Here is a 27096-nt window from a genome sequence, read left to right on the forward strand (position 1 = left end):
ATTTTATACAAGAAACTCATGAGATTGTGCTTCACTAGAAAGTTGTTAAAAACGTGATAATAAAGGCTTCCTTTAAGGCAGAAGTATATACATTGATCTAATACATCTGCCAGTACAACACTTAGCTTTCACTGTGGCTTTTTCACCCTTACACATTTTTAGATTAAACAGAATCAAAAGTTCTGGACAGACAGTGAAGTGAAGTACCAGGAGAAATTCATTGATTTAAAAGTTCTTTGCTGTTTTGCCTTTTTTTTTTTTTTTTTTTTTTATAAAAACCCCCAACCTACTCCATATGATGGACAAAAATCAGCATCTTGACAGATTAGTCAAATTAGCTTGTAGCCATCCTCATTCCATGAGTTTCTGTGCACACAAGATGGCAGAATTCAGTCCTTGTTTGCTGTTGTCTTTGTATTGTGACAGTCTGCATTGTAAATTCTTTGGCTTTCAATTATGTCTAACATGGAACATCTTATGCACCAAAGAATAGATCCATATTATAATCCAAGGCACCACAGAGTGCATGGTCCTAGCATTCAAACTTACCAATGCTTACAGCTTGGAAAAAGGTTAAGGCTCAAGAAGAATGGGGAACTACTTTACACTACTGTAGAACAGCTGAATGGCAAAAAAAAAAAATTAAACATTGTACTACTTGTTCTCCAAGTACTCCGAATAAGGAGCAGGTCAGCACAAAGGTCTGGATTTAGGCAAGAGTAGGAAACACATGTCATCAGCTCTGAAGTCTAACTGATCATTTAATATTAACGGAGCAGTTAGTTATAACGCCTACTCACTTTGGCTCTATATAAGTAGAGCATAGTTACTCCTCTGGAGCTGGACAGAAGCAGCCTATGAAAATCCACCTGACACACACTATGGCATCGGTAACGTTCAGGCACATGTTACAGTACCATCACCTTCATTATGGCTAGACCTCCCATGCTGAGAGGATTAACAGGAAACAACCAGCTCATGGTGGCCTGGTATCTTCCAAAGGTGTGTGTGTTTTCAACCTCCCATGACTTTCCATTTCTTAACCAGCAGCTATATTAAGACAAACAGGGTTTAAGTACAGTTGTAGAGGCAAAAGTGACTCAACACAGCTGTAGCTTTTACCTTTCTAGTAATGGTGGCCAGTTTGTAAGGATTACTTTTTAACCAAATCTAACCTGAAGACAAAAATACTCTACTGGTGCCCTTAAGTTGGTTTTCTTAATGTATTTTAGTCTCAAAGGAAACCATTCACACTTCATTGTGGGAATGCAGAAATGCTACCAATGCTGAAAATATTCTCAATTTGCACAGTAACTACTTGTAAGTTTTCCTTTGCACACAGGGTAGCATGTCTTCAACACACACACAGAGGGGAGATACCAATGTTTAGTACATTCCATTTCCTAAAAACAAACAAACAAACAAACAAAATGCCCCAATCCCCACTCCCACCCCCAAATACACTATTTGAAAATTAGCAATAATTGAAATCCCCCAGCTACTGTACAAAGACAGCCAGGGACGGAGCATCCAGACTTTTATTACAATTCATCCCTTGCCTGACGCAAGACAAAGCTATGCAGTGATTCAAGGTCTCTCGTTCCATTGTGTTCGCTGATTTTCTTTCCACCTCGGAAAAGCAGAAGTGTAGGATAACCACGTACCTTCAAAAGACACACACACACACAAAGAAACACATTACTAATGTCCAGACTCACTAGTAGCCTTCACTTTTATCTACCTGACTCTGAAAAGCCACCACACCCCTCTAAAACAATAAGCCATTTTAATTTAAAAAAAACCAAAACACAAACCCAAACACCACACTAGATGGCCAACCTGCAATTTCTGAACATTTGTAAGTGAATGGGATAATACATGTTCCTCTAGGCTCTTGGAATGGCAGCTCCAGCTCTGTCTTCGGTTGTCTGCCTACTGGCACCAAAAGACTTTTTTTTTTCTGGGAACAGAACTTTGCACAAGACTGCTTTGGTACTTTCACAGAGGGAGGCTTCTTATATTAGAGAATTCTTCAGCTTTATCCAATAATGAGAATGACCGAGTCTGAACAAACAGTCCAAGAAAGAAACGGTGTCACCAGGAGCTGTTCTGAACTACCTCTTTTTTGGCTAACAAAGAACACAGCTGCACTGTCACCAGGCACCCACAATGTGGCAGCCGGCTTGGCTGCACACTAGAACCTCTTAACATTTGGTACACAATACTATCCCATTTATTTCAGATCTTTCACACTTACAGAAAATCTGTTGCAGACGTTACGTTCCACAGTGCAGTCTACTTCTGCTATTTTGACATCAGTCAAACCTGGAAATTGCTCTTTGGCAAGGTTCTCCCAAGTTGGGGCCAAGTTCTTACAGTGACCACACCTCGAAACAAAAAAGAGAGAGATTTGTTTAGCAGATATACCTTCCAGTTTATCTCTACTATCTTGCTGCAATAGCTGTAAGTTTAACTAGCTGCCTTTCCTATCCCCTAATGATTTGGCCCTCCAACTCCCTTGCACTATTATGTCAGTAAATTAGCTAAGAAAACAAGTGATTTTATGTAAGTTAAGCACTAAAGTAGTTTCTGGCCTTCATTAGTCTTGTCTGGAATGGTATGGTGGATGTTGGTGCATTAACATTTTACCCTACAGAGGCATATGAAGCCAAATAAAGATGAGCACAGAAAACATTTAAATGGGAAAAAAAAAAAAAAAAAAAAAAGATTGCTTAGAAACAAACATGTTTTAAGCAAGGCACAGAATGTCTGTAGTACAAATTAAGTTTTCAGGTAGCATATGCCCATTATGCTAAAGCTACATAGCCTGAGTTTAATTATTTAAATGAGATTTTAATTCCCCTATTAAATTTCTTCCAGTTCCTAATGGCCTCCTTGACTAATGTACATCACCCAATGCTGGAAACTCCATTTTAATAGAGGCATTTGTCAACACAGATTCTGTTTTTATGAAACACTCCAGTAGTTTAATGCACTTTTTCACTGAAGGTGCTTTGAAGAAGTTTTTTGACCACTACCACTATACTTTCAGGTAGATCCATAATAGAATTGCTTGATAGTCAATAAGCTTCACTTAGCAGATGGGAGAAAAAAAAAAAAAGAAAAAAAAATTGTATCAGGCCCTATTCCGATTTGCATTAAATAGAGAATCTTTCCAGTTATATCATCAAAAACACCAAAAAGACTACTTCTATTTTATTCCCTTATGTCTCTACAGTAACATGAGCATGTGGTCCGCAGAGTACGCACAATGAAACACTACTATCAGGAGAGAAAATGATACTGTAAAATGGCAGGAACTACAGTAAAGTATTAATTTTGGTTTTATTTTGAATGTGGCTAAGCCAAGTTCATAACTTGAACTTCTTACTGCCTTCAAGAAGAATTCCCAAAGCACTTTAGACTTTCAAGCTGCATTGCTCATTCTATTCTAACCCAGCTGCACCTTAATTGGGTTATTAAAACAGCGCCGTAATTGCCTCGAGGCTGGATCAGGGCATTTACAAAAATAATGAAAGATGTCTCAGCAAAAGTTTTCTTAATGCAAGCCAGTGTATATTTAAACCACCTTGTTAATACACATTGACAGTATAAAAGCATTTCTGACCGTGCACAGAAACTACTAGAAGAGGATGATTTTATGCTTACTATGCAAGTTAACATTAATATTTATCCAAAACTAACTGAAAGACAGAACTAGCAAGCAACATAATAGTGTTTGCTGAGCCCTACATAAATTAATCCACTTGGAAGAGAAAAAGGTCATTTATATGCAGAGCACTAAAACTGTATACATAAGCCTGACTTTCAGAGATAAAACTAGGATACCCGCTACATAAATATAGGAAGTATTTTCCTAAACGGTGGCTTTCTGAACATTGCAGCCAGGGAGCGCACACTGGTTTAAGAACTTGACTCTCTGGATCCTGAATCACAATTTCTTAGCCTGCCACCCAAGACTGATATCTGTGAGATCCAGCAGCACACCATTAGAATCTCAAGAGATGAGGAGATGGTTAAAGTGCAGTATTACTAAGAAAAGTTAATTAAAAAGGGAGCATTTCTTTATCTCAATTTTTTCCAGAAGTTTCTTAGATAATGAACTCCTATGTATGCCAACAAGTCCTGGGTTCAGAAATCAGACTAGAAGCTGCTTTGTGCACAAGTGTAAACTGAATTTACCAGCCAGCTCTGGTGGTGCAGTAGCAGCACAGGCACAGATTCAATCTCAGTCCCTCACAGTGTACAAAGAGGATAAAGGGAGCAAAGAAAGAGCAGTAAACGTGAAGGGGTGTGTGTATGGGCAGGGTATTTCTTAACACAGTGGTGGCAGATACTTGCCTACATCCAAAAGCAGATCTTTCAGACATAAGAGAGCGTAGAAGTGTCTCTCAAGCAGCAAACCACAGTGCAATAAAAAGGGTGACAACACTGGAAAATACTGCATCACTGAGAGTACGTAAAACGAAACTTTCCCTGGTACTTCTTGCCTACAGTAAGAAACACATTCATGCCCACTGTCAAAGTTAAGCTGCAATACTTTGATGCTCCTGAGCACATTTAAATATGGGTTGCCTTTGCTTGTGTTGCTTTATAATGGTGACCTTTTACCACTCCAAACAAAAGATCTTTTTATATTTTATAAACTGCATTAATGGGATGGCTAGTGATGAAATCAGAGATGTGTTCTCTTTCACACAGTGAAATACAGCTTAATTTTAATCTCTCCGCCTACACTAGGCTTCCTTCTATTGGCGAAGAGACTGGGCACTGGATGAGAAAGATGGCATGCAAGTTTCATTAAATTCAATCCAGGCACAAATAAGATGAAGTCTATAAACCAAAGAGAGAAACTTAAAACCTCCTTTTGGTCTCAGAAAGCGAACAGTAAGAAAAGGGGGAAAATACTTGTTCTATGAGTTTGTAATACTGAGGTCTTACCCCAGCTTGGGTCCCAGGTTCTGCTGGATATGCCAGTAATGGCAGATGCCAGATAGGACATTACTTCCCTGGCCACCCCCCATGCTTTCCATTGGGTGTCTACACCTACACCATCTGCATTGGACATTTCTACCTTGGGTGAACATAAGGACATATTACATGGAACATACTCTTAAGATCATGTCAAAATTGTCACTTGTGCAAATTAGTTTTTTGTCAGTTATTTGAAGAGTAACAGCCAATTACCCATAGCTCTACAGTCTACCAATTCCCAGGTGCTCAAATGAGGCTTCCAAGTGAGGTTGGTTGTGGCAAGAGAGGGCCCAAAGGCCAGCATACTCTCCTTTCTCAACACTGGTGATACACTCCCCTCACCTTACCCTAATCAAGGGATAGGAGCACACTAAGCCTGCAAAGAAAGCTTGACTCTCCTTGTTCTGCAGCATCACGTGGCGGCTGACACGGTAAAGCTTCTCTGTCAGACTTTCCACAGAGAGGCACCCCAAGAAAGCTAAAACAGATTGAGCTTTTTTGCTGTAACTCTTGCCGACATATACAGTCTTCAGTTAATTCATATTTTAGATCCAGACAACAAATACAGTACTAACACAACTCAAAGACCTACAGCAACTAATGCACTGACGGCTTAGACAAGCAATAATCCTGAACAACAGGTGCGAACTTCTTACCATGGAGCGTAGAATTTAATAAAGGTGATCCCCCTAGCAATGGTTGCATCAAAGTCTTTTTCAGAGAGAGCGAGCACTGCAGCCTGTTCGGGGGAAAAAGAAAAGAAAAAAAAAAAAAAGTCAAAACTTTTTGTATATATAACATAAGCCAAATGAGCTTTTACCTACCTGAAAGGGAAACTCAAACTAGAGAAGATAATATTATTGATAATATAAACAGGAGTAGCAGCAGCACACCTCACTACTTTTACCCCTCAGCTACTTTCCCCCCTTAGAGAGATGTAGAGGAGCGCGTATTTCACACGGAATCTCATCCATAAGTGAAGAAACAAAACATCTCTATTTTCAGGGGATTTAACTGCATCCAAATTTTTAGTTGGGGGGGGGGGGGGGGGGGCGTAAGGAATCACCTTCATTTAATACACTGTCATGCAAATGTTTCAAGGAACGTTGTTGCAAGGAACTGAGAGAAGTTGGCTTAAAGCACATAATGGCCATCCGAGAGTTTAATGAGGTATTCAAGGAATCCTAGTGATGTCTTGACAGCTGTGCTCCCTCTGCTATATCCCTGCATTGTGCACACAGAAAAAACTGTTACCAGAAACACGTATTTGGCTGTTGAGAGGACATCACCACACCACACTCGCATGGACACCAGGAAGAATTTTTACTCCCGATAACATCAGGAGCAATGGCATGGGAGTAATGGGAGTATAGCACGTTGCTTACAGAACCGTAACAAACTTCATTTTTTGTGTGAGACCCTTAAGGGTGGGAGGGATTAAAAATAAATAAATAATTCTCATGCCCATAAAAGCTTCAAATTCAAATGAAAGAAAAACAAGAGCGCAACTGACAGTATTACCAATCTACTTTAAACCCAGTAAGAGTTTTATGAAGAGAAGCCAAAAAGAAACTTGAAATTACAAATTATCCAGTACCTTTAAATGTTTCTGTAAATAATTGTTAGTTCATGAAATCAAGTTATTTCATTAAGTTGAAGAGTTATTACCGCTAAAGAATTATTTAGAAATTAGAAATTATACTTTCTAATTATTAAATAATTACAAATACTTAAATGAAGAAAAAATGAGCAGTAAATACATATTCTGAATTTCCTAAACGGGTATCCTAAACCAGATGTCCCAAACATCATTTACAATCGAAGATATCAAATCTGAAAACCCCGTAAATAACATCTTCCCCATAATCCACACAGTAAAATAAATTTTAAAGATCTGTAGATTACTATCAGAATGACAATGTGAACTATATAACCACAAAAATAAGTTTAATATCAGATATCTTGGTTTCTTCAGAAAAAACATTTTAGGCAATCACATAGTCTAAGCATCTCCTGATGACTCTATCTCAATCCATCTGGATCCTTATTGAGTAATTTTAGCGATGTCTGGCAGGAGACAAGTCTTACAGACATAAAAGTACAGCTTCTGTGAAAGGGCTGGCAAGTACTTGGCCCATGTAAGACATGCGGGAATCCATGTAGGGGCTCAACACTGGGACACAAATTTGGAGTCGGAACTCACTGCTTTTGCTGCCTGCGGTACCAGCTGTGGGCTGCTGATGGCAAATGCAGTCGGTGTTTGCTGGCTACACGGGCTAGCTCCTTGCTTCAAAATTCATAAAAACAAAACCAGAAGCAAGGTGTCTGAAGATCAGCAACCAAGAAATGGCAGCATCCAAAGCTGCGATGTAAAGTTGCAAAGAGAAGTCGAGTCCTACACTGTGTCTACTATTGGCAAAAAAATTCCCCCCACAATACTTTCCTGTTTGTATGTGTACTGGTGCATGCAAGGCCTAAGTGGGAATTTGTATCACGCGTTGTTTTTGTTATTTCTATAAAAATAGAAAGACAACTAATTACTTTCTGCATTGTACCAACAACAGCCTGTTAGGATCTTCCAAATACGAGGTCAATTTAAAAAAAATAAATAAATTGAGGGGTATGACAATTGCAAATCTATGTTGTCTATAACATTTGGTAAGCCAGTTTATGCAAGATAAGTAATGCTGCTGGAAAAGTCAACTGGGAAAGGTAATATTCTCCTGTGAGAAGCTGCATATAAACTGTATTTATATTAATAATATTGATGCTTTTTGATCACATAAGTTCATTCTACATCACAAGGGAGTATAAGTCACCATCCCTTATTTTCCAGGCAGAAGTCTGTTTTCCACATTTCATGAAAAAGTATGCTTGAAAACCATCCCTAATTTCTCAACCTCGCCAATTTTACATTCAGCTACAAGCAAAATGGCAGATGAAATGCCAAAATAATTTTAAAAGACAGAAAACTAAATGCCATGAAGTACAACTATGCAAAGGTGATAAAGTTATTCCTGCCAGTTCCTTGGCAATGTTCATAACCCATGCAGCTCCTACAACCAGGATTGGAATAAGCCTCCAAACCCGAGGAGTTTTCTTGTCACAGGACACGTTACCTTGCCACATTTAGATCAGTCTTCATAATCTTTGCTTCTTTGTTGTTTCTGCAGATAGTATGTCAGTATAGGACCCTGGCTTTTTTTAGGAGCTTAGCAGCGTGTGCCATCCTCCTGGGTTCAAGTGAGAATCTTGCAATAAACATTCATCTCCATAGTGGTGAAATATGCTGTCATACAGACCAAGGTGCCAGCAGGTCCGCAGACCGAAAAAGACCACATTTATGCCACTCTAGCTAAACAACTTACTGAAACCATAAAAAAGGAGCCAATTTTTTTTTTTTTCCTTCTCTAATTTATCAGGTTAGTAAAAGTATCACTAGGATTTATGGTCTGATTCCACTCATTAATTACTAAAAAAATAACCAGGAAAGTATTTGGTACAGTTTACATCTAGAAATTGTCAAGCTATCAGAGAGAAACACATGGAAGACTCAGACAGGCTGCTGAAACAGTTTTAATGCTTTCAGCATCACTGCAGAATGCAGGAGCACTTACCTCAACACGGGTGGGTTCTGTGGGTGGCTGTGGGGCTTCGGTGGGTTTATCTGATGGTGGCTCTTTCCCAGAGCTCTGTAGTTGGGAATCCACATATTCCTTTAAGGAATCAAAGTCCCTCTTCCCTTTGTACTGGTCACCCTACAATTATCAGATAGTTTGTGCAACTGTGTATATGCAATTAATCTAGCAAATAAATAATTACCAGAAAAGCATAAGATTGCCAAGTGTAAGCATATTCATAATAAATCTATTTATTTAATTTATCTAAATATTATCTAGTCATTAAACCTCTCCATGGCATTCCATTCACTCCACATCTTCAGGATTTGCCATAGATTGTTCTGTACCAAAATGGAACAATCTAAAATTTCCTTGAAATGAAAGGTATTTTAGAAACATAGAAGTAAGCTTTAGAAACTTTTCCACTTTGACCTTCATCTCTCACTCTAGTCAGCTTTTCCAAGGTTTTATTTTTTTGAACCTAAAGCTACTGCAAGGAACAACAAAGTACCCATCGCTCTTTGGTGGTGGTCTCTGTTACCACGAGAGCTCTCTCCAGTGCTTTGACAGGGCTGAAAGGCTTGACTTGCATGTCACGTAACTACATAGTCACTCCTCTGGCCCACACACTTGTCACACATCCTCAGAAAACCCAAACAGTAAGGCAACGCACCTAAGTTCACCTGGGAGCAAGAGACAACAGCTGCCTGCTGTGGGGCAGGTATTTCCAATGGCACCACTCTCACCAAAGTTAAGTCACATTTTTGAACCTGCACATAAAGCCATCAACCAGCCAGATCTGCAAGAGCCAGTTTGCCTTAGATGCTTCCCCCTATCTCGGGTACTTTCACAACTCTAGAGGATGAGAAATCAGAGCACCTCTGAGCAGTTTCTAGTCTCAAATCCACTGCTGGCCACCTCCAAACTGGCTCTTGCGTGATTGCCCTCAGCGCTCTCTGCAAAAATTAGTACTAATTTCTCTGTTCAAAAGAGAGATCATCTCTTCAAGACACTACATACCCATTTTGGATAGAATTCTTGAGTTTCGGTCCCATGAGGTGTGGGCTACCAGATGTATCTCCTCTCACAGATGAGGAATACTCTTCAAGAAACAGCATACAATCTTCCATACGTTGGAAGGAAGAACAGACACCTCTTCAACTATTTCCTATATCTCTGGAACACTTTCTACACATTTTCCCTTCTTTTGTCATTGATAATGTTCCTTGTAACTATAGCCACTTTCCCCACACTGGGTCTAAATCACAAAGGAATTAATCTAAGATGATGCAAGAAGCCTGTACCTGCTTGTTTGTATCCATTTCAGCAGGGCAGGGTCAGTGCCCATTCATTCCTCCCAGGGTTTCTGCTGCATCTAACCAAGAGGGATGGTGTGATGCCAGACTTCAGTTATGACAAAGGGGATGATGGCATTATGGACAACAAGGCTGGATGACTGAAGCAGTTCTCCTCTCCCTCCCCTCCCCTTACTGAACAATGTAATAGCAACCAAAGAGATTTTCAGGAATTTCTGGGTCAGATTATTGGAAAGTTGTTGGGGTTGTATTGTGGTGTTTTTTTTTGTAAAATATATTGTACCAGCCCACAAAGTAACATGCAATTCTGGTGGCAGTATGCCACCAGGGAATACCACACTGCCAATGGAGAAAAGCCAGTTTGATGTCAACAGAAATACATTGTTCAGACTAATGGCTGAGATTCAGCTTTACTAAATGCAACAGCAGTGATCTGACTTTTTCTTTCACCACACTCTTGATTCAAATAACTCCAAGCACCTCAAACTTCAATAATTACAAAGGGTCAAAAAAACCCAACTGATCTGGTTTGTCAAGAAAAACCACAGCTAACTTTTCTAGATCAAGATGGTATGGTTGTGGCAAGTTATCTTGCCATCTGTAGATATCTGAAAAATAAAAATAAAGCAGGTAGGGAACCATTCCGAAGAAACAGCAGAACACTTCCCATTCTTCAGACTCACGCTATATAGAGGCAAAAGTTTATTTAACTGAAAACACCTCTAACCTTGGACATGCTACCATGTTTAACTTGAGCACTCCCTCAGCTTCCAGTTCTGCTTCTGACATGTGCCAGGCACTGCTGCTCGAGCAGTAACAATGTCGTGTATTCCCTGTGTGAATCAGGTTGGGATTCAAAAATGCAGATGCTGCTTCATTTAAATTCCCTGGAGTGTCTGATCTTATAGGGGTGCTTATACCAAACTTCACATGCACTGCTATGTACTTATGGCCACTTTCTCTTTAGAGCAGCACCAAACTGCCACAAGCAACAGCTGCTAAACTGGACTGAGTAGCAAAACTTTCATCTCTGATACCGTAGATGTTCAAAAAGGAATGCAAGATGAATGGGACAAAAAACAAAACCCCCCAAAACTTAGTGGGTAAGAGCTGAAAGAGAAGTCCTAGGTTCTCTGCTTGCAGACCTATTTTTAATATCCATTTAATACATTTATCTTGAAAGTGTGAAACATATGATAAGTAACACTACTATTTATGTTTATTTGCTGCTGTTCATGTAGGTGGTATTTATAAATATTTTGCTTCCCCGTAACTTCAGAATATTGTAATCCTTTGAATTGCTATGAGGAGAAATGTCAGCTGGGCCCACAGAACTCTCTCTCACAGTGTCATATGAAGTGTGCAGATTTACAAGGAAAATGTGCATCACAGACATCACTCAGCAGATAGGCACCACTTACATGGGAACTTTGTGATACACATTGTGAAAATTACATACTTTATTATTACTATTTCATCTATGTTTTTGTGTTTCATAGGAGGTAAAGTATTAAGATAAACTAAAGCCAGAATTCTCTCACAGTAGCATAATTGGAGATACTGCTAACAGATTTATGAACATCATACCAGTTATTTGCAGAGCACAAACAGCAAAAAATTCTAACTTTTCTCTGTGGACAAAGTATACCTCTTCTAGTATCTGACTGAACCTCCAACATCTTTTCTCTCACAAGCAGACTTTTGTATATGCCCACTTGATCTCTTTTTCCCAGGATGTAAGCATAGTCCAAATATTATTCAGAAAAAAATGGCCTGATCTTTTGCTGAGCTTGCAGACTCACCTTTTCACCATTCCTAAACCAGAGGAGTGTGGGATAGCCACGAACTTGGGTTTCAGAGCAGACTTCGTAATGCTGGGTACAGTCGACCTACATTTTGGAAAAAAAAAAACCCAAACAACAAACCATTCAGCGCATAAAATAAATATACAACAAGCATCATAGCCTCCCTTATGTTTAAAAACTCAGAAAATCCAGGAACAAGCAATACATGGCTTGGTAAAACTCGGTACCAACTACTATCTTGAGAGCAATTATGTCTGCCTTCTAAACAGTGGTTTGGTTGTATAATTGGGAGGCTACGTGTGTGTTTTGATTTATTTTTTTTTTTGGGGGGGGGGGAAGGGAGGTAGAGATAGAGGGAAGTAGTAACAGTTACAAAGAACAATGAAGACAATTAAATATTCCAATTAAAAAGTACTTGGTATTCTCAGTGAATAAAATCACTGCATGGACAGTAAGACACAAAATGCTAATACGAGAGAACTTTAAAGTGAAGATATATTGGCTCATCCATTTTTTTAAAAGACTACTCTTTAAAGACTTCAGAAGACATGTCAACAGCTAGCAAGTTAACTTTACTCCAAGGGAAGTTCCCAGTGCATAGCACCATTCAATTCTAATATGTCATAAACCAATCTAAAGTTATCAGTTTATAATCTTTTTTTGAAGCAGGAAAAAAGATAACTTAGGCATTGGAGTATTTGCTCAACACAGCACTTGGATTTTGAATTTTACGTTAGAAACACTTTGCTCCAGATCACTGAAGATCAGTTCTGAAGATTAAACAGCACCCTGCCAGTAGGTATCATTGCTGTTAAGATGCTATTCCCCCAGATTACATGAAGGTCATGGTTCAACCTTCTTAGAAACAGTTGCGTTTCCTGTTTACTTAGACTTACAATCTGAGGCGAGACATGTTTCAAATAGTTTCACAAGGTATATAGTTATACAAAATTGCCTAGGCATCAAGACAAATCTTAGTGGCTTTATTAAATAGCAACTATCAGTATTAGTAACTGCGAACACAACTGAATAAAACAGAAATTTTGGAAATTTTTTCGTTATTCTTCTCTGGGTATCAGAGAATGGTAACTTCAAGAAGACACTTAAGCTAACCAAAGATTTTATCAGACAGCAAGCAAGGTTCTCAAAAAGTAAAACAGCAGATGCAACATTTGGTATAGACAGCATCGAAGAAGCAATAGCCTCCAATATTTTATTCTCAGAGGGAATCTACTTTTATATCTACCAGCTCTCAAAATTATATATATATATATATATATATGTCTTCTCTAAAGTTCAACTATGCTGACCTGCTCTGTACATCTATGGCATACCTGAATAAGCAGATTTTAAAAAGCATTAAAAATAAAAGTAATTAAAAAAACAAAAAAAAGAAGTTAAGCTCATCACCCCTAGTAACAGCTGAAAGTGCTATGAAGGCAGAGGCAGGGGAGATAGCTGGGGTTTTGCCCCTCTGCAGGACTGACAACACTGCTAATTGTTATGCAGTCTTTCAGATCAGCGGAACCACTCTGAAAGCTCAAGGACATGGAAGCTGAGCCTGGTCAGTTTTCCACCGTTGGCAAATACAGAGGGATTCACATCATGAGCCACCTGTGGACTTAGGTATGGGTCAGCAAATAAAGCCAGTAACTGCAATTGCCAGACCACCTCCATACCTCTGCACAGAAGTCACTCCACGTACAAGTAACAAGCTCCCATGGTAAATACACCACAGAACCTGGTTATCAACCCTAAGGGAAATAGTAAAGCAGGACAAGATATCAGTTTTTAAGGTGGAAGACCCCCTGAAACCTTTAGAAAGTTCTATGGGGGTAAAGAGGGGAAAAAACCCAACAAAAAACCCCCAACAACAACAACAAATGAACCAAGAAATAATTCATCATAAGGAGCCCTGTAGGTCTAAAGCTTGCTAAGGAATCCAATGCTGCAAAGAGCAAATTAGAAGTCACTTTCCCACTCAAAATAAATACTAAAGTCTATCAATTTCTGACAAAGGGGAAGCATAGTAAAAAACAAATCTCAAAATATTATTCCCTGCATCTGAAGTATTAGACTTATTCCCAGCTCTCTCTGAAACACAGGAAGCTACCTGTGTTTCTAACAAGTCCTTGCTTAAAATGAGGGAGTCCTGTCAACTGTGGATGTGTGAGGGGAAAAAAAAAAAAATCCCAAAATTAAAATAGAAACTATGACTATAAAAGGATTTAAGAGATGACAAGCAAAAAAATTGTTATTTGCAAATCACAGCACAAAAAGCATGATACTTGGCTGAAACACCCATTCACACAAAACACATTTTCAGACTAAGAGCATTTCACCTACCTTGCCAATCTTGACAGTTTCTGAATGCTCAAAGGCTTGAGCCAGCTGTTCCCAGGTTGGGGCCAAAGCCTTGCAATGACCACACCAAGGGGCAAAGAATTTGATAAAGTGATTACCTTTTAAGTCAAAAGGAAAAAAAAATGTTTAACTCATTTGGAATTAATTTGGCTGCAATTAAAGACTAGGTACTAATCTCAGACTGCAAATTTATCATGGTATTTCCTGAGTTAAAGATAGGAAACACTGTGAATCAAAGCCCAGGACAGAATACTTCAACAATTAGGTTTTCAATACTGCATGCAGTCCCACAGTGTTGCCAATTTCTCTGAAAATCCAAACAGCTTCACAACCTCAAGCCAACAAGTGGGATATTAAAACTGGTATTTTTAACCTCACCATTTGCTACAATGTCTAATTCTACCATGTCAATCACTTGCTCTATTACAGAGTAGAAAGAACCACCAAGGAACGTGCATTTATAACAGCATAAATGAAAGTAAGCATTAGACTTCAACTTAAACATTTCTTAGAAAACACCACTGCATTAAGTCCATGCACTACCTAAACAATTTTGTTTAGCTTTCCATTCTCCTTTTCCTGCCCTGATCTTTGTATTTTCATTCAGAAATATTCAGAAATAGCTGCCTTTAGTAGATTTTTGCAGTATTTTATAGAGAGGAGAGTCTCTGTACTATCTCCTACTAATGTTTAGTTTAAAAGTATCATCTTAATTGCAGAGTACCAGAATATGCAATTTCCTTCAATTAAGATTACTATTAATTCAAGATGCTGCATGCTTTTGCACACATCAAGGCAAGGCTCTGTTAATATGAAATAAAAATGAACTTAATTAAAACAAGTAAAAAAATAAAATCCAATTAACTTGAAGGAAATGCCAGCAACTGGAAAAAAGCTCTTTTTAACAGAATTATTCATAACCCTTTGAAGACTGCTTTTGGGCTAATATTACTAGAATTCATTTCTAGTTTGAGGGCTTGTTCACAAAAGGAGGTCAGAGGAAAGACATCACAAAATAACTAGGAAATGTAAACAGCAGTAGTAGCATACTCTAACATGCCTGGTCTGCACGTAGAAGAGTTTCAAATTGACTGACATGCTTTGCTTTGGTTAAGTAAACTGCAAACTGAAATTTCTCATGAATGAATAAAAACATCTAGTCAAAATCAGCTATTCTATACCAAATATTGATATACTCTCCTCCCCGATAGAAAAATAAATAAATTCTTTTTGCCCTAGAGCACCAAAAAGGTAAAGGGAGACGTTTTAAGAACAAAAGTCAACCTTCCAGCTGGAACTGCTAAGCCTCCTTCTAAATTTAAGCACTGAACTTGTTGTAACTGAAGTCAAGAGAGGACAACAGCTTTACAGATGATCATAAACCTGCTCAACCATTGGATATGACCAGGAGAATGTCTCCTCTATGAATGCCAACGGGCACATAATGAAAAATTACAATAAAAATATTAAAACATTTACACATACACTAAACTTAACTACCTTCTCAGACTGTGGAGTTGTTTGATGCTTAGCATCTCCCTGATGGCTTAGAGAGGAATCCATGAAGAATTTTTATGTAATTCTGTGTTAAGCCACACATGCTGGGAAGTTTTAAGTTAGCTGCACAAAATGCTTTTCCACCTGAAAATATTTCTAATTCGTCAATGGTTACTTCAAGAAGCTCTAGTATCTGCCTCACTGGTGGTATCACATGGGCACAGACAGTTAATTTAATCTGGCCTTTGTTTTTAGGAAAACAGACAGAGATGGTAGGATCATTTGTTGTTACGGCAACGCCAAGCTTCTATTGTAAGATTTTGCTCATTCTCAAAAAAAACCCACCCTGTGGGGTATGAAGTTTCCCATGTTAGGTATCACTCCTGGCATTAATTTTAAAGCTTCCAGACAAAATATTTTTTTAAAATGGCCAAATAGGTGAATTGTTTTGCCCACATTAAATTCTGGAGGAAGGAAGCTAAACAATATCAAATAAGGGGTCAGACTGGAGTGGGACGGGGGCAGTAAGGAGGAAGCAGGTGGATTATACTTATTCAGAAGAGCAGTCTGGGAGTAAGAACAACCAGCACCTAGGGAAAAAGGAAACGCGACTTGCAAAAACACGAAGTGGCAAGGCTATGATTGAACAAGGAACTCGAGGAAAGAGAGAGTTTAGTTGAGCAGGCCCCACTAGCTTCTTCCATGTGATTACAGGCCTTAATGTTACTGCCTACTAAGTGGAGTGCCGTTCTTAAACTTCCTCATGGTATGCAATATGTAATTAGAAACTACTGCATTTTTACACAGTCTGTAGTTTCATCCTCTTTCACTAGGTGTTACTGCAAAATAAAAGTGGGAAGGAGGTACCTTGAAATCTAACACTTCTTTTGCAGACTTCCCACTACAGATGTCTCTGTAAGCAAGTATCTCTTGCTTGTGAAAAAAACAGTTACCTTCTGCTATGTGCATCTTGAAATTGTCTGCTGAGAGTTCATACATTCCCTGCTTAGGTTCAGGGGTTTTTGGTGGTTCCACATCAGATTCTGGATCCTATTCATGAGAAAAATTAACTTTTATTTGTCTTGCACAGTAAATACACAATATTGGATTCCTGTCATCACACCATTCTGTGGCAGTGTTGTAAACTCCGTACTCTGAAATTTTAAATTCCTAAAGCAATGTCCTTAATTAGCTTGATTTGGGTATCTAATGTTTCCTAACGAAAAACTACTTGAAAGCAAAATGTGAAAAAGACTACCACACAGAAAACAGCTATCACAGTCATTGGAATAATAGAGTCTTTCACCGTGCTGTAGTATAGTCACAGAACATAACTGCTATGGCACATCACCATATATTAATACACTTAGATTACACAACAGTTCCTCCATAGCATCACGCATCAGCCACATCTGCCATTGCACCAGTTTCAGTGGTCTCTGGGCTATTTAAAAATAGCTAGTGAAAAAGCTATTTTCTGCTCCCCTAATGCCGGAAAGAGGGACCCAATGGCTCCATGAAGGCAGCAATAAGGTGAAAAGAGCAAACACTTTATAGGTACAACTTGCAGAAAACCCACTGGCAGTTCAGCAAAAGCAAATGACTACTTTCTAGATCCTAGGCTCAGAGCTGGAAAGAATTTTTTAAGAACCTCAAAGGAAATTTCTTAAAATAGTTTAGCATTTAATGTTTAATTATTAAAAATACCATGTTTGTTTAAATATAATCACATCCTAACTGTGGTTCAGCAATCACTAAAGCTTTATCATGATTAGAAACAGTAATCACAAATTTAATTTAGGCAAGGCTTGGCTACTATACGTAAGTGCTACCCCTAAACTCAAGCGTTTTCCTAGTGATGGTATTAGCTTAACCTACCTAACCGATTATTTGAAACCCTCCCTTTAGGCTGCAACATTATCAGATAATAACTGAGCTAAAGCTGGGATCCACATTTTAAGAGGTAATTAAGCCCAACATAAATGCAATTTATAACATATTACAGCTATTTTGCTGTTCTTATTGTAGAAACATTATGGCCTAAAGCTGTCAACCAAATTGACACTAAGAATTGTATCTTAAAATGTCAAAATGCTAAACATTAAAAACTGCATTATGTACTATCCTTTTAAATAGAGGAAACAAAGGGCAGGTCACAGGATGACAGTTTTAATTACTATTGACTTACATGGAAGCTGTTCCATATTGTCACTGCTACCTGACTCCTGACTTTTATTCTCAGGGGCAGATTTCCTCCTGGAAAATGAAGCCTAACCTACAGAAATGATAAATAAGCAAGTCTGCAGAAGGGAGTATTTCCTTTGCACTTACAGGTGGTTCCTCATTTAGTTTCTCCAACATCCAGTTTTCCAGGGCTTGGAAGTCCCTAGGGCCTTGGTATTTCAGAGGTTCTTGTCCTGGTTTAAGCAGCTTTAGGCTAAAGGATCAAAATGTAGAAGAGAGTGAGGCAAAAATTTTCACACAGGAAACATTCTCAGAAAGCTAACATGCTTTGCTAATCCACAGCAATGCAGCTCGGGCTGCAGTAACAGCTCTCTCAACTATCAACATCAGCATCAGGCATCTCGCTCAAATTAAAGGGTCATGGCTAGAACTTAGGACACTTTTTCATTCCCATGTAAGCTTTTAAAGGAGATTGTAAAAACAGCAAAAAGAAATACCATGTTAAAAATCAACATAGCCTAATATTACTTTGATCAATAAGCAAAAGCAAATAAAACATTGCAGCGTTCAGTTCACAAGTTAATCATTCATTATGCCTATGAATCCTATTTCAGTTTGTCAAAAAGCATCAATTTGTTTTGTTCACCCCTCTCCATAACCAAAGGAAAAATATCCAATGCTTATTTTCCCAGGAATTTCTTTCTCACATTTTGTTCCCTTACTGCTCTTGGAATGTAGGACTTTTCATGTGGTATTAAACTGATTAAAAACATGCTGAAACACGGCAATAGGACAAGGAGATAAGTGACTGCTTATAGGGATTCAAGACTTCATGATTATAACATTTAGTAATTGCTATAAAACTTTTTCATAAGCTACCTAAAGCTTCTACTCTCAAATATTTAAGTTAAAGTTGGAAACATATTTGGCAAAGGGGCAATATCAACTTCTGAACTAGTCTTATTTTTTAAAGCAAATCATAGTTTCAATTACTACTGTCACCTAGCCCTCAGTTCCCCTTGCTGAGCTGTCACTCTGTACTGCTTTTTCTTTTTCTTGAAATGTTTTTCTCTCTCTTCTTGTTCCACAGTTTGAAAAAATGAACACATGAAAACGTTGAAAAACCACATAATGCAAATACATTCAAAAGAGATAGAAGCTCCCACTGTCTTTGCTATTTAAGGTATTCTTGAATGTTCTTTGTGATGATAATAGTAAAAACTTTTTGGTTTTTTTTTGGGGGGGGGAAGGCAACTTCATAATAAGAAGGAAACAACAAAAATGAAATAGAACAACATCTAAAATGCACTTCACGGCAATACTTTTGAAGAGTAACTAGAAAAAAAAAAAGAAGATAGCTTAAAGAGCCAGCTACACCTTTATTTTCTTCAGATGAGGGTAAGTTTTCTCCAGTTCAGTTGAGAGAGTATTTTGCAGCACCAAATAATCCTAAGACAACTATACTAACAAGCACAGGGACCTGCTCAGCCAGTATTAACCTCAGGGGGATGGAAAGGGAATGCAGCCTTTCCTTTGACAGGTGTTTGGAAAAGCAGTGCAGGGACCAGCACATCCTGGACTTGCAACAATCCCTCTCTGCCTGAGGAAGCTGTGAAATTTCCCTTGCTGGAGGTTTTTAAAAACAGGCTAGTTAAAAACTGACTCAGACAGGAAGAGAATTGATATCATGAATTCCCCTTTATCTCTATATTTCTATAACTAGCAGATGACTGTCACCTTATTTATACTTTTCAAGTGGATGAAAGGGAGCACTAACTATTCCTAGATATTCAATGACCTTAAAGAGGAGTGGGGAAGAAAAAGGAGCAATTACACATCCATTCATTTTTTAATTATTCAAAATCCCTGCCACTCTTTTCTATTTTACAAGGAACAGCAAATATGCAAAGACAACCAATGTTCACTTTTGGAGATATTAAAATAGAATTGTAATATTCATTGTTTCTTGGTCTTTCTAGTTGAACTAAGCCACAAACTGCCCTTAAGGACAATTCCTATTTCAACAAGGACTTTGCTATTTATAACTTTTAACTTCTACTCAGTCACACTCATCTGCGTCAAAGCGGGTGCAGCCAGGAGCGTATGTCAAGTTCAGGCTGTTGCTGGGGTCAGCAGTAACGCTAGGCAAAGTGAGCAAAGGAAGGAAACTACAAAATACATGCTGTGGAAGGGCTACAGATGATTACATTCTCCACTTATCCCCACTAAGATGAGTAATTAGTAAAGCAGTTGAAATGATCCCATCCATTTTTGCAAGAAGCTTTAAAAAAAAAGACACAAGTGGAAAAAAATCCCTTTGCTCCTTTTTGGTGTTTTTTTTCTAACCCAAAAGCCAGATCCAGGCTGACCTCTCATAGATACTCTAGATCATGGTCTGCATACTAAAGCTGAGGTAGCAAGGCATACATCCTTTATAACAGGCTAAGTTTAACAACCTTAAACTACAAATTCATTTCTCCTAGATCAATATAAGCAAAATTACCTAGAAAAAGTCTGTACAACATCAGCATTGCTATGCTAAGTGATACTATTAATTTATCATTTTATGAGCACCAAGTTCACTCAAAAATTTAAGAAATCACCTATACATTAATTATGAATGGTGCAGTGTACTGACAAACTTGTGACAAGTTATTTTTAAAAATACCGTTACCAGAGACCAGTTGTATCATGCATATCACAGCTGTATAATGTACTGTTGCTTGAGAAAGAGGTACTCTCAGAGAAAAGTAAAGGACAATTGTGGACTTCATTTAAACACAGCCATCTTCCAAGACATAAAACAGTTTCTTTAAAAACAGTAAAAGAGTAAGAGTAGTATGTATCACATGACACTTGGCAACATGGTAAAAAGGCTTACAATGAACATATGAGGTCCAAAGGGCTACAAAGAAACCCATGAAAAATTATAGCTTAGAAGTTAGCTTCAACAAATTGGCAGAGGATCACGGAAAACTAAAAAAGAAATAGGAGCAGACATCCTTTTATACTTACGTAGGGTATCCTCGGACGCCAAATTCAGAGCACAGTGGAGTATCTGTAGTACAATCCACTTTAACGACATAGACCTGTGGGTTTTCCATGTTGTTGTATTTATCTCCCAAATCATTCCAAGTTGGCTGGAGACGCTGACAATGTCCACACCTACAACAGAAGGCACAAGATATTTGCTTAATAATTGCTCACATTTAGAGGGGAATGAATCTATGGAAAAGTCATATGCAGAGTGGTCAGAGATTTTGATAAATTTAAAAATAGTTAAGTCAGAAATCTTCCATACCTGAGCACTGTTACACTAAGCAACAGTGAATACTATTAAGAACCGTAGGATGCTGCAAACATATCTCATGTAAAAATCATCAAGAGATGAGCACTTCTTGCTACTATCCTTTTACGTTACAAAGCCTACTGAACGCCCCCTGAACTTCATGAGGATAGTAAGAAAAGCACTCTCAGTCTTCCAGCTTTCTAGAAAAATCCTGCAAGGCTGCCTAGCTCGCTTTCCACTCTAACATTTCAAAATACCATATATTTTAGCAGAAGTAAGAAGATAACAGTTTCTAGCCTCTTTCTAAGGCCACTTGTGCTTGTGTGTGTCACAGATATTGTAACTCAGAAGTCATGAAACACATCAGGACTGATTTCTGAACAGGGTTCCTCTAAATCCTCCCATACCACGCTTTGCCCCAGCAGCACACCATCAACTAATTATATCTGCATATACACAGAAAACTGGCCTCATACAGTTGCTATAACAGCAGCTCCCCAGAAGCAGAAAATGGCTAATATTCTTCTCACGGTTTTCCTAGTCTTTCAAGTCATTACAGCAATATTCCTGTAACTATGATGAAAAATTTTAAGGAATGGATTTTCATTTCTAATAGCTGCTTTTGCCAACCCTCCACGACATCTAAAAATATATAATTGGATTAACAGAAAATATTCTCAACCTGACAACATGAAGGCTGTTATTGCCCTAGGCATGACCTAGACAGTCTACTTTGTAAGTAACAATTAAAACACCATTAGGACTTTGCAGAAAGTTGCTGCCATTTAAAAGTTTCACTTATACAACTGATTTTGAGTCCACTTGTAGAAAAGCTGCATGGATGCACACCTTTCTGGGTATCCTGGTATCATTAAGGCAAATACAATAACCTTGAGATTTACTTTAAGATAAAGAATGTCTTCTGACCTTAATAAGGTCCTGTTAGGCACAGTGGGTCACATATAATGTGGGGGAATACAACCTCCCATATGATCTTATTCTGAATCGTCATGGTGAAGGGATACAATGTGTTATTACTAAAATCAAATATTTCTTAAATATTTAACTTCAGACTGAAGTCCCTTCATAGTCAACTCTTTCATGGAGCTTGAATTAAGAGGAGGATTTTGGATTCCCTGGTCCCTTCCCTTAGCAGTTGCAGGGGTTTTAAACACCAAATGAATACTGACTGGTGTTAAAGAACAGAGCATGGAAAACTAGGTAAGGCAAGCTCAAGTAATTGACCTGCTGTTTTTTAAGCGCAGAACAGAGCTGCCTTGTCCATATTTAACACCATGATCCCTGCTATATACAAAGTTACCCTTTCCCTTCCTTCTTCAGATTATGAGCTAAAATTGAAAATAAAGCAGGAAAAATGCTCAATATCTGAATCGGTAATCAAGTAGTTAGTTCTGGTTTTAAAAAAAATAATCAGTGTTACATAGAAGGAGATACAAGACAAAACAGCCCCCTAAACACTTTTTCTGAAATTCATAAGGTGTAGCTGCAGAATATATAAAACCAGAGAAGTCATAAATAAAGAGAACAAGACCATGCAACATCACATGGCTGCCTTAGCCCACGGTACCTACACAGTCGTTCATTGCTACCACTCCACATTACACCAGTGGGGCTGGAGGAGCAGCCAGTTCTACCACTGGGGATGGTGGGGCCCTGGGCATCAGTGAGGAGTCCTGCTCTTCCTTCCCTACAGGGGCTACTGTGGTGCAAACATTCATAATCTCTGTTTACAAATGTAAACAAAGATCCAAAAGAGACTAACAAGGCCATAGGAAAGATCCACCTTTCTGAAAAAAACAAACCCAAACCCTCCTTCTTATACACCACTAACATCAGGAGCTGTGCGTGAAAGGCCATTATTTGTAAGAGTTTCCAGATAGGTTTCCCATTTTAACTCTGAGCAACCGTGTGCCACAAGCACTCGTGTCTGGAGATTATTTTGCTGTGGCAGTATCTATAGTCTACCAGGCTGCTCTACCTCAAGCTGACAGGTCAGTGCTCCTCCCATAGTGTCAGCGCTTCCCATCTGGAAAACTGGATGGTGGACTTCCTGGGCCATGACAAGAAGGGATGTAAAGGTACATAAGAACCATATATGTCAAAACTGCAGTTACTGATAAGCCCTGTGCAGTCACTGAGGAACGCGGACATTTCTGGAGGCCACCAGTAGAGCTTGAGCTCTGTAGCTAGCAAGGGCAGCACCACAGCAAGATACAGCACGAATCATTACTCAATTAAAAACATAGGTAGACTGTGGGATAGACAGGTATAACAGTACGAGCAGCACAGGACCAGTCTCACTCTAGACAAAAGAATCTGGCTGAGGTAAAATCCAGTCAACAGAGTTCAATCCAACAGCAGCGAACTCTGGTGATCAAGTCTGCTTCAGCTCAGTGGACTTCCCGGGGTTTACCAAGAGACCACATATGTTGAAAAGTCCTGTAATGGTCAAAATAACACAATGAAACTACTCATTTGAGATTCCTTCCAATTAAGGAACCAGGGGGAACCTCTTTCCTCTGTAGACACACAGCTGGCACGGCCAACATCTTAAGACTATCTAGTGCCGCCAAGAGAGTAACCTGCTCCTGGTCAAGTGTAGCTACCAAGGGGGACAGCCTGATGATCAAAAACCTTAGACATCTGGTGGCAAATGACTTGGAATGCTCTCTTTTTGGAATAGCCTGCAATATTTGAAACAAAGGTGGACCTGGTGTACCACTGCTGTTTGGGAGGGAGGCCCTCAGCAACATTTGTTTCAAGAACCCAGAGTAGTTACAGCAGCTCTGTCTAGCCCAACTCTTACTGGTAGCATTGACAATACAACATTAGCAGCATCCATAGCAATCTGAAAGACAACCCTAGCTGAACATGGGGTTGTTTGCTAGGCTTCTCCCTTGTAAATTCAGGGAGCAGTGCCAAAACGCATTGTTCTGTGAGAGGCATTAGGATATTAGCACATTAACATCACGTAGGAATAGGGCAAGAGGCTCTAATACAGATTCCAGGGCTGCCACGTTGCTGCCTGATCCCACTGACGATAAAAGCACCGGTATGTCTAAGCACCCCTCTCGAACACTTGGATATTCCCGTTGTCCTTCTCTTCCTCTTGGACCCAAAGCCTGGCCCTGTTGCGGCCTGTCAGTAGCCAGGAATCCAGACCAAGGGCCCTGAAGCCAAGACCCAGAGATCTGGAGGAGGCTTGCTAAGGGCGAGAACGTCCAGAGAAGCTGCAACAAGTCTGGGAAACGGTGCAGCTCCCTCGTGCTCAAGTTGGGCAAAGATTCTCAGCCCTCCCAAGGGCAGAGCGTGGTCCAAGTTTGCAAGGCCAGTGCTCTCTTTGTTGCGCACTGAGGACGTACAGAAGCAGAAGCACTCCTGCTCTGCACGGGCATTTCTAAGGCCTTACAGCTCTCTCAAGCAAACGTCCTTCACCAGCAAGTCAGGCGTCCTCCGCTTTTGTGATCTTCAGAGAACAAAGGCAGGCATCTGCTCTTTCAAGCTTTTGCTTAACATTTTCATATGGCATAAACAAGTTGATGTTAATAACAAAAAAAGTTGTAGTTCCTCAGTTTTGAAAGGAAATCCTTTTCTGCTGTTGATTTCAAAGAGCGTCATGACTCACATATGCCTAAATGGCATCACGTACCAATGGATAACCTAGGATCAAAACATAATGTCTGCATATTGTTCCCTTAACTTTGTTTTACCTAAATTTAAGAAAACTCGGGAGGAAAAAACCCAAACAAACATGAAGCCACCCAACCAACCCTAACAACAAAACTCCCAATAACTTCTACTGGACATCATTCAGTCAGATAAAGAAGGGTAGGGGAAGAGACGAAGGAAAGAGAAGAATATGAACGACCACTACAAAGGCCCGGAGATGAGCAGCACTGTCCTCCTGACAGCTGTAACATCCAGCAAAGCCCTGTTCTCCCATCCTTCTCAACCACTCTTGTGTCAAACGTACCAGTCCAGGACAAAAGCCCAGTAGGTCTCTTGCAAATCTGACAACTCTCCAGCTCGGCTACCTGCGGCCTCGGCGACACAGTGCTGTCGTTACACCGCTTTCACTGCCAATTTACCTTTAGATTTCGTGATTGCAGAGAGAACGTAACTTCTGCAAGGACAGTATTTGTGAGACCGGGGGGGGGGGGGGGACCCGTGGTAAGTGACGGTCACCAAACCGCACCCACTGCCACACACACGGAGGCCACGCGCTCCTGGGTCTCTTTGAGGAACGAGGTGAAGCAGCGTCCGGGGAGGGACAGGGAGAGCCGCCAGGGCCGGGGGCCGGCTCCAGCCCAGCAGAACCGGGTCTGACCCAGCTTTGCCTGCCCACTGCCCGGCGGAGCGGCGACTTCACCCGCAGGCCCCACGCGGGGCGGGGAGCGGGCACCGCCGGGAGCCCACGGGGCCGCTTCGGGGGCCGCCGCGGGCCCTCGGGGCAGGGGGCGGCGCGGCTGAAGCCCCCGACAGGGCCGGCACGGCCGCGGAGGCCCGGGCCAGGCACACGCGTGGCTCCGGCTTCCCCGGCACGGCGCTCCGCAACCCCCAGATGCCGTGTAACGCGTGTCGTCCGTCCGTCCCCCCGCCGCCGCCGCCCCCGGGGAAGGCGGCCGGCCCGGCCCCCGCCGCTGGGGCTCAGGGCGGCGCGACCCCAAGGCCTCCCCCGCCGCCCAGGCCGGCCCGGCCCGGCCGCCTCCCGCCGCCACGTCAACGTGGAAGAAGGCGGGCGGGAGGGCCCCCGCGCCGGGCCGGGCCGCGCTCCGCCGCTCCGGATACCCACCACGGGGCGAAGAACATGACGAAGTGGGGGGCGGCGGCGGCGCCGTGCCGCAGCATCTCGGCGCTGTAGAGGTGCCGCCCGTGCGGGTCCGCCTCCGCCGCGTCCGGGCCCGGCTCCGGCTCAGCCCGCCCCGGCCGGCCGCAGAGGACGGGGCCGAGCGCGGCCAAGGAGAGGAGGCGCCACCAGGCCGGGCCGGAGCGGAGCGCAGCCATGGCAGCGCCGAGAGAGCGAACGGCCGAAGCCCCGGGCGGCTGCTGCTGCTGCTGCCGCCGCCTCCCGCCCCTCCCCGCCCCGCCCGCCCGCCCTCCGCCCCCGGCCGCCTCCCCCCGGCGGGCAGCGGGCCCTCGGGCACCCCTGCACACACACACAGACACGGGCACAACCCCCCCGCACCACCACCCACGCTCCCTACACCGTGCCTTTCTGGAAATAATTATTTTTTTTTTAAAGAAAATTTAATTAACTTTATATATATACTCTCATTTGTACACAACATCTAACATTATATACTAATTATATATAAATTTCTATTTAAAATTCAAAATTGTAATCATTTTTATACTTTTCTATACACACACACCCCCCGTGATAAAGCTTTTCTTCAAGTACCTCTATGAAAAAAAAAAAAAAAAAAAAAGCAAGCAGGGTGGTACCAGCCCGGTTAACAACGGTGCTGTGCCTCAGGGAGAAAGCCCTGCTGCCCACCCAGGTCCTCCCCACCAGCGCCCGTGCCCAGCCGGGAGGAGGTCTCCGTCCCTCGGCTCTCCTGCCCTGCGCTTCTCACCTGCTTCTGAGGGAAGGGGACGGGCGCTGGCACTACTGGGGGATGCTCGAGTCACAGCAGTAGAACAATAACCAGTAAATACTAATAGTAGTAGTAGCAAATAATACTGAAAGATAACCAGGACGCGATAGCTGCAAGCTGATATAGCACTGGAGAGGGGTTTGTATTTCTATAATCGCTCCAATTTTAATTAATTTCAGTTTAGGTTTTAACTGCAAGTCCCTGGGTTTGGGATAGCAAAGTGGGTAAAAATCAGTGGCTCACCTAGTTTAACAGGAAAGTGCATTTTGGTGAAAACATCAGGCGACTAAATAAGTCGGCACGCACACGAGGCTGGCCTTTGTAACTCACACATCCACCTCTGCAGAGATCGGTGCTCATGTAACATCGGGCTTACGCCCAGCAAGATGGGCTCGGCCTGGCACCCTT

General features: G+C 40.9%; 1 protein-coding gene across 1 annotated transcript; it reads right to left on the bottom strand.

Moving 5' to 3' along the window:
• Nucleotides 1-12: 12 nt before the first annotated feature.
• On the bottom strand, nt 13-26161 carry TXNDC5 (thioredoxin domain containing 5). The gene is made up of 10 exons (XM_049824096.1): nt 25884-26161; nt 20797-20946; nt 17929-18034; nt 16551-16647; nt 14083-14198; nt 11734-11820; nt 8613-8753; nt 5652-5734; nt 2258-2387; nt 13-1664 (listed from the first exon to the last, which is right to left on the bottom strand). The coding sequence occupies exons 1-10, from the start codon at nt 26093-26095 to the stop codon at nt 1542-1544; spliced, it is 1245 nt and encodes a 414-aa protein (XP_049680053.1). The 5' UTR covers nt 26096-26161; the 3' UTR covers nt 13-1541.
• Between the last annotated feature and the right edge of the window lie 935 nt (nt 26162-27096).

This window comes from Accipiter gentilis, chromosome 20 (assembly GCF_929443795.1).
Source record: "Accipiter gentilis chromosome 20, bAccGen1.1, whole genome shotgun sequence".
NCBI lineage: Eukaryota > Metazoa > Chordata > Aves > Accipitriformes > Accipitridae > Astur > Astur gentilis.

Bases quoted from the DNA above. Each gene is read 5' to 3' on its own strand.
- TXNDC5 (XM_049824096.1), bottom strand. From the start codon at position 26,095: ATGGCTGCGCTCCGCTCCGGCCCGGCCTGGTGGCGCCTCCTCTCCTTG. The intron at 20,947-25,883 runs GTGGGTATCCGG...CTTCTGTTGTAG, and splicing joins GTCATGTTCTTCGCCCCGTG to GTGTGGACATTGTCAGCGTC. The intron at 16,648-17,928 runs GTAAGTGCAAAG...TCTCATGAATAG, and splicing joins AACTAAATGAGGAACCACCT to GATCCAGAATCTGATGTGGA.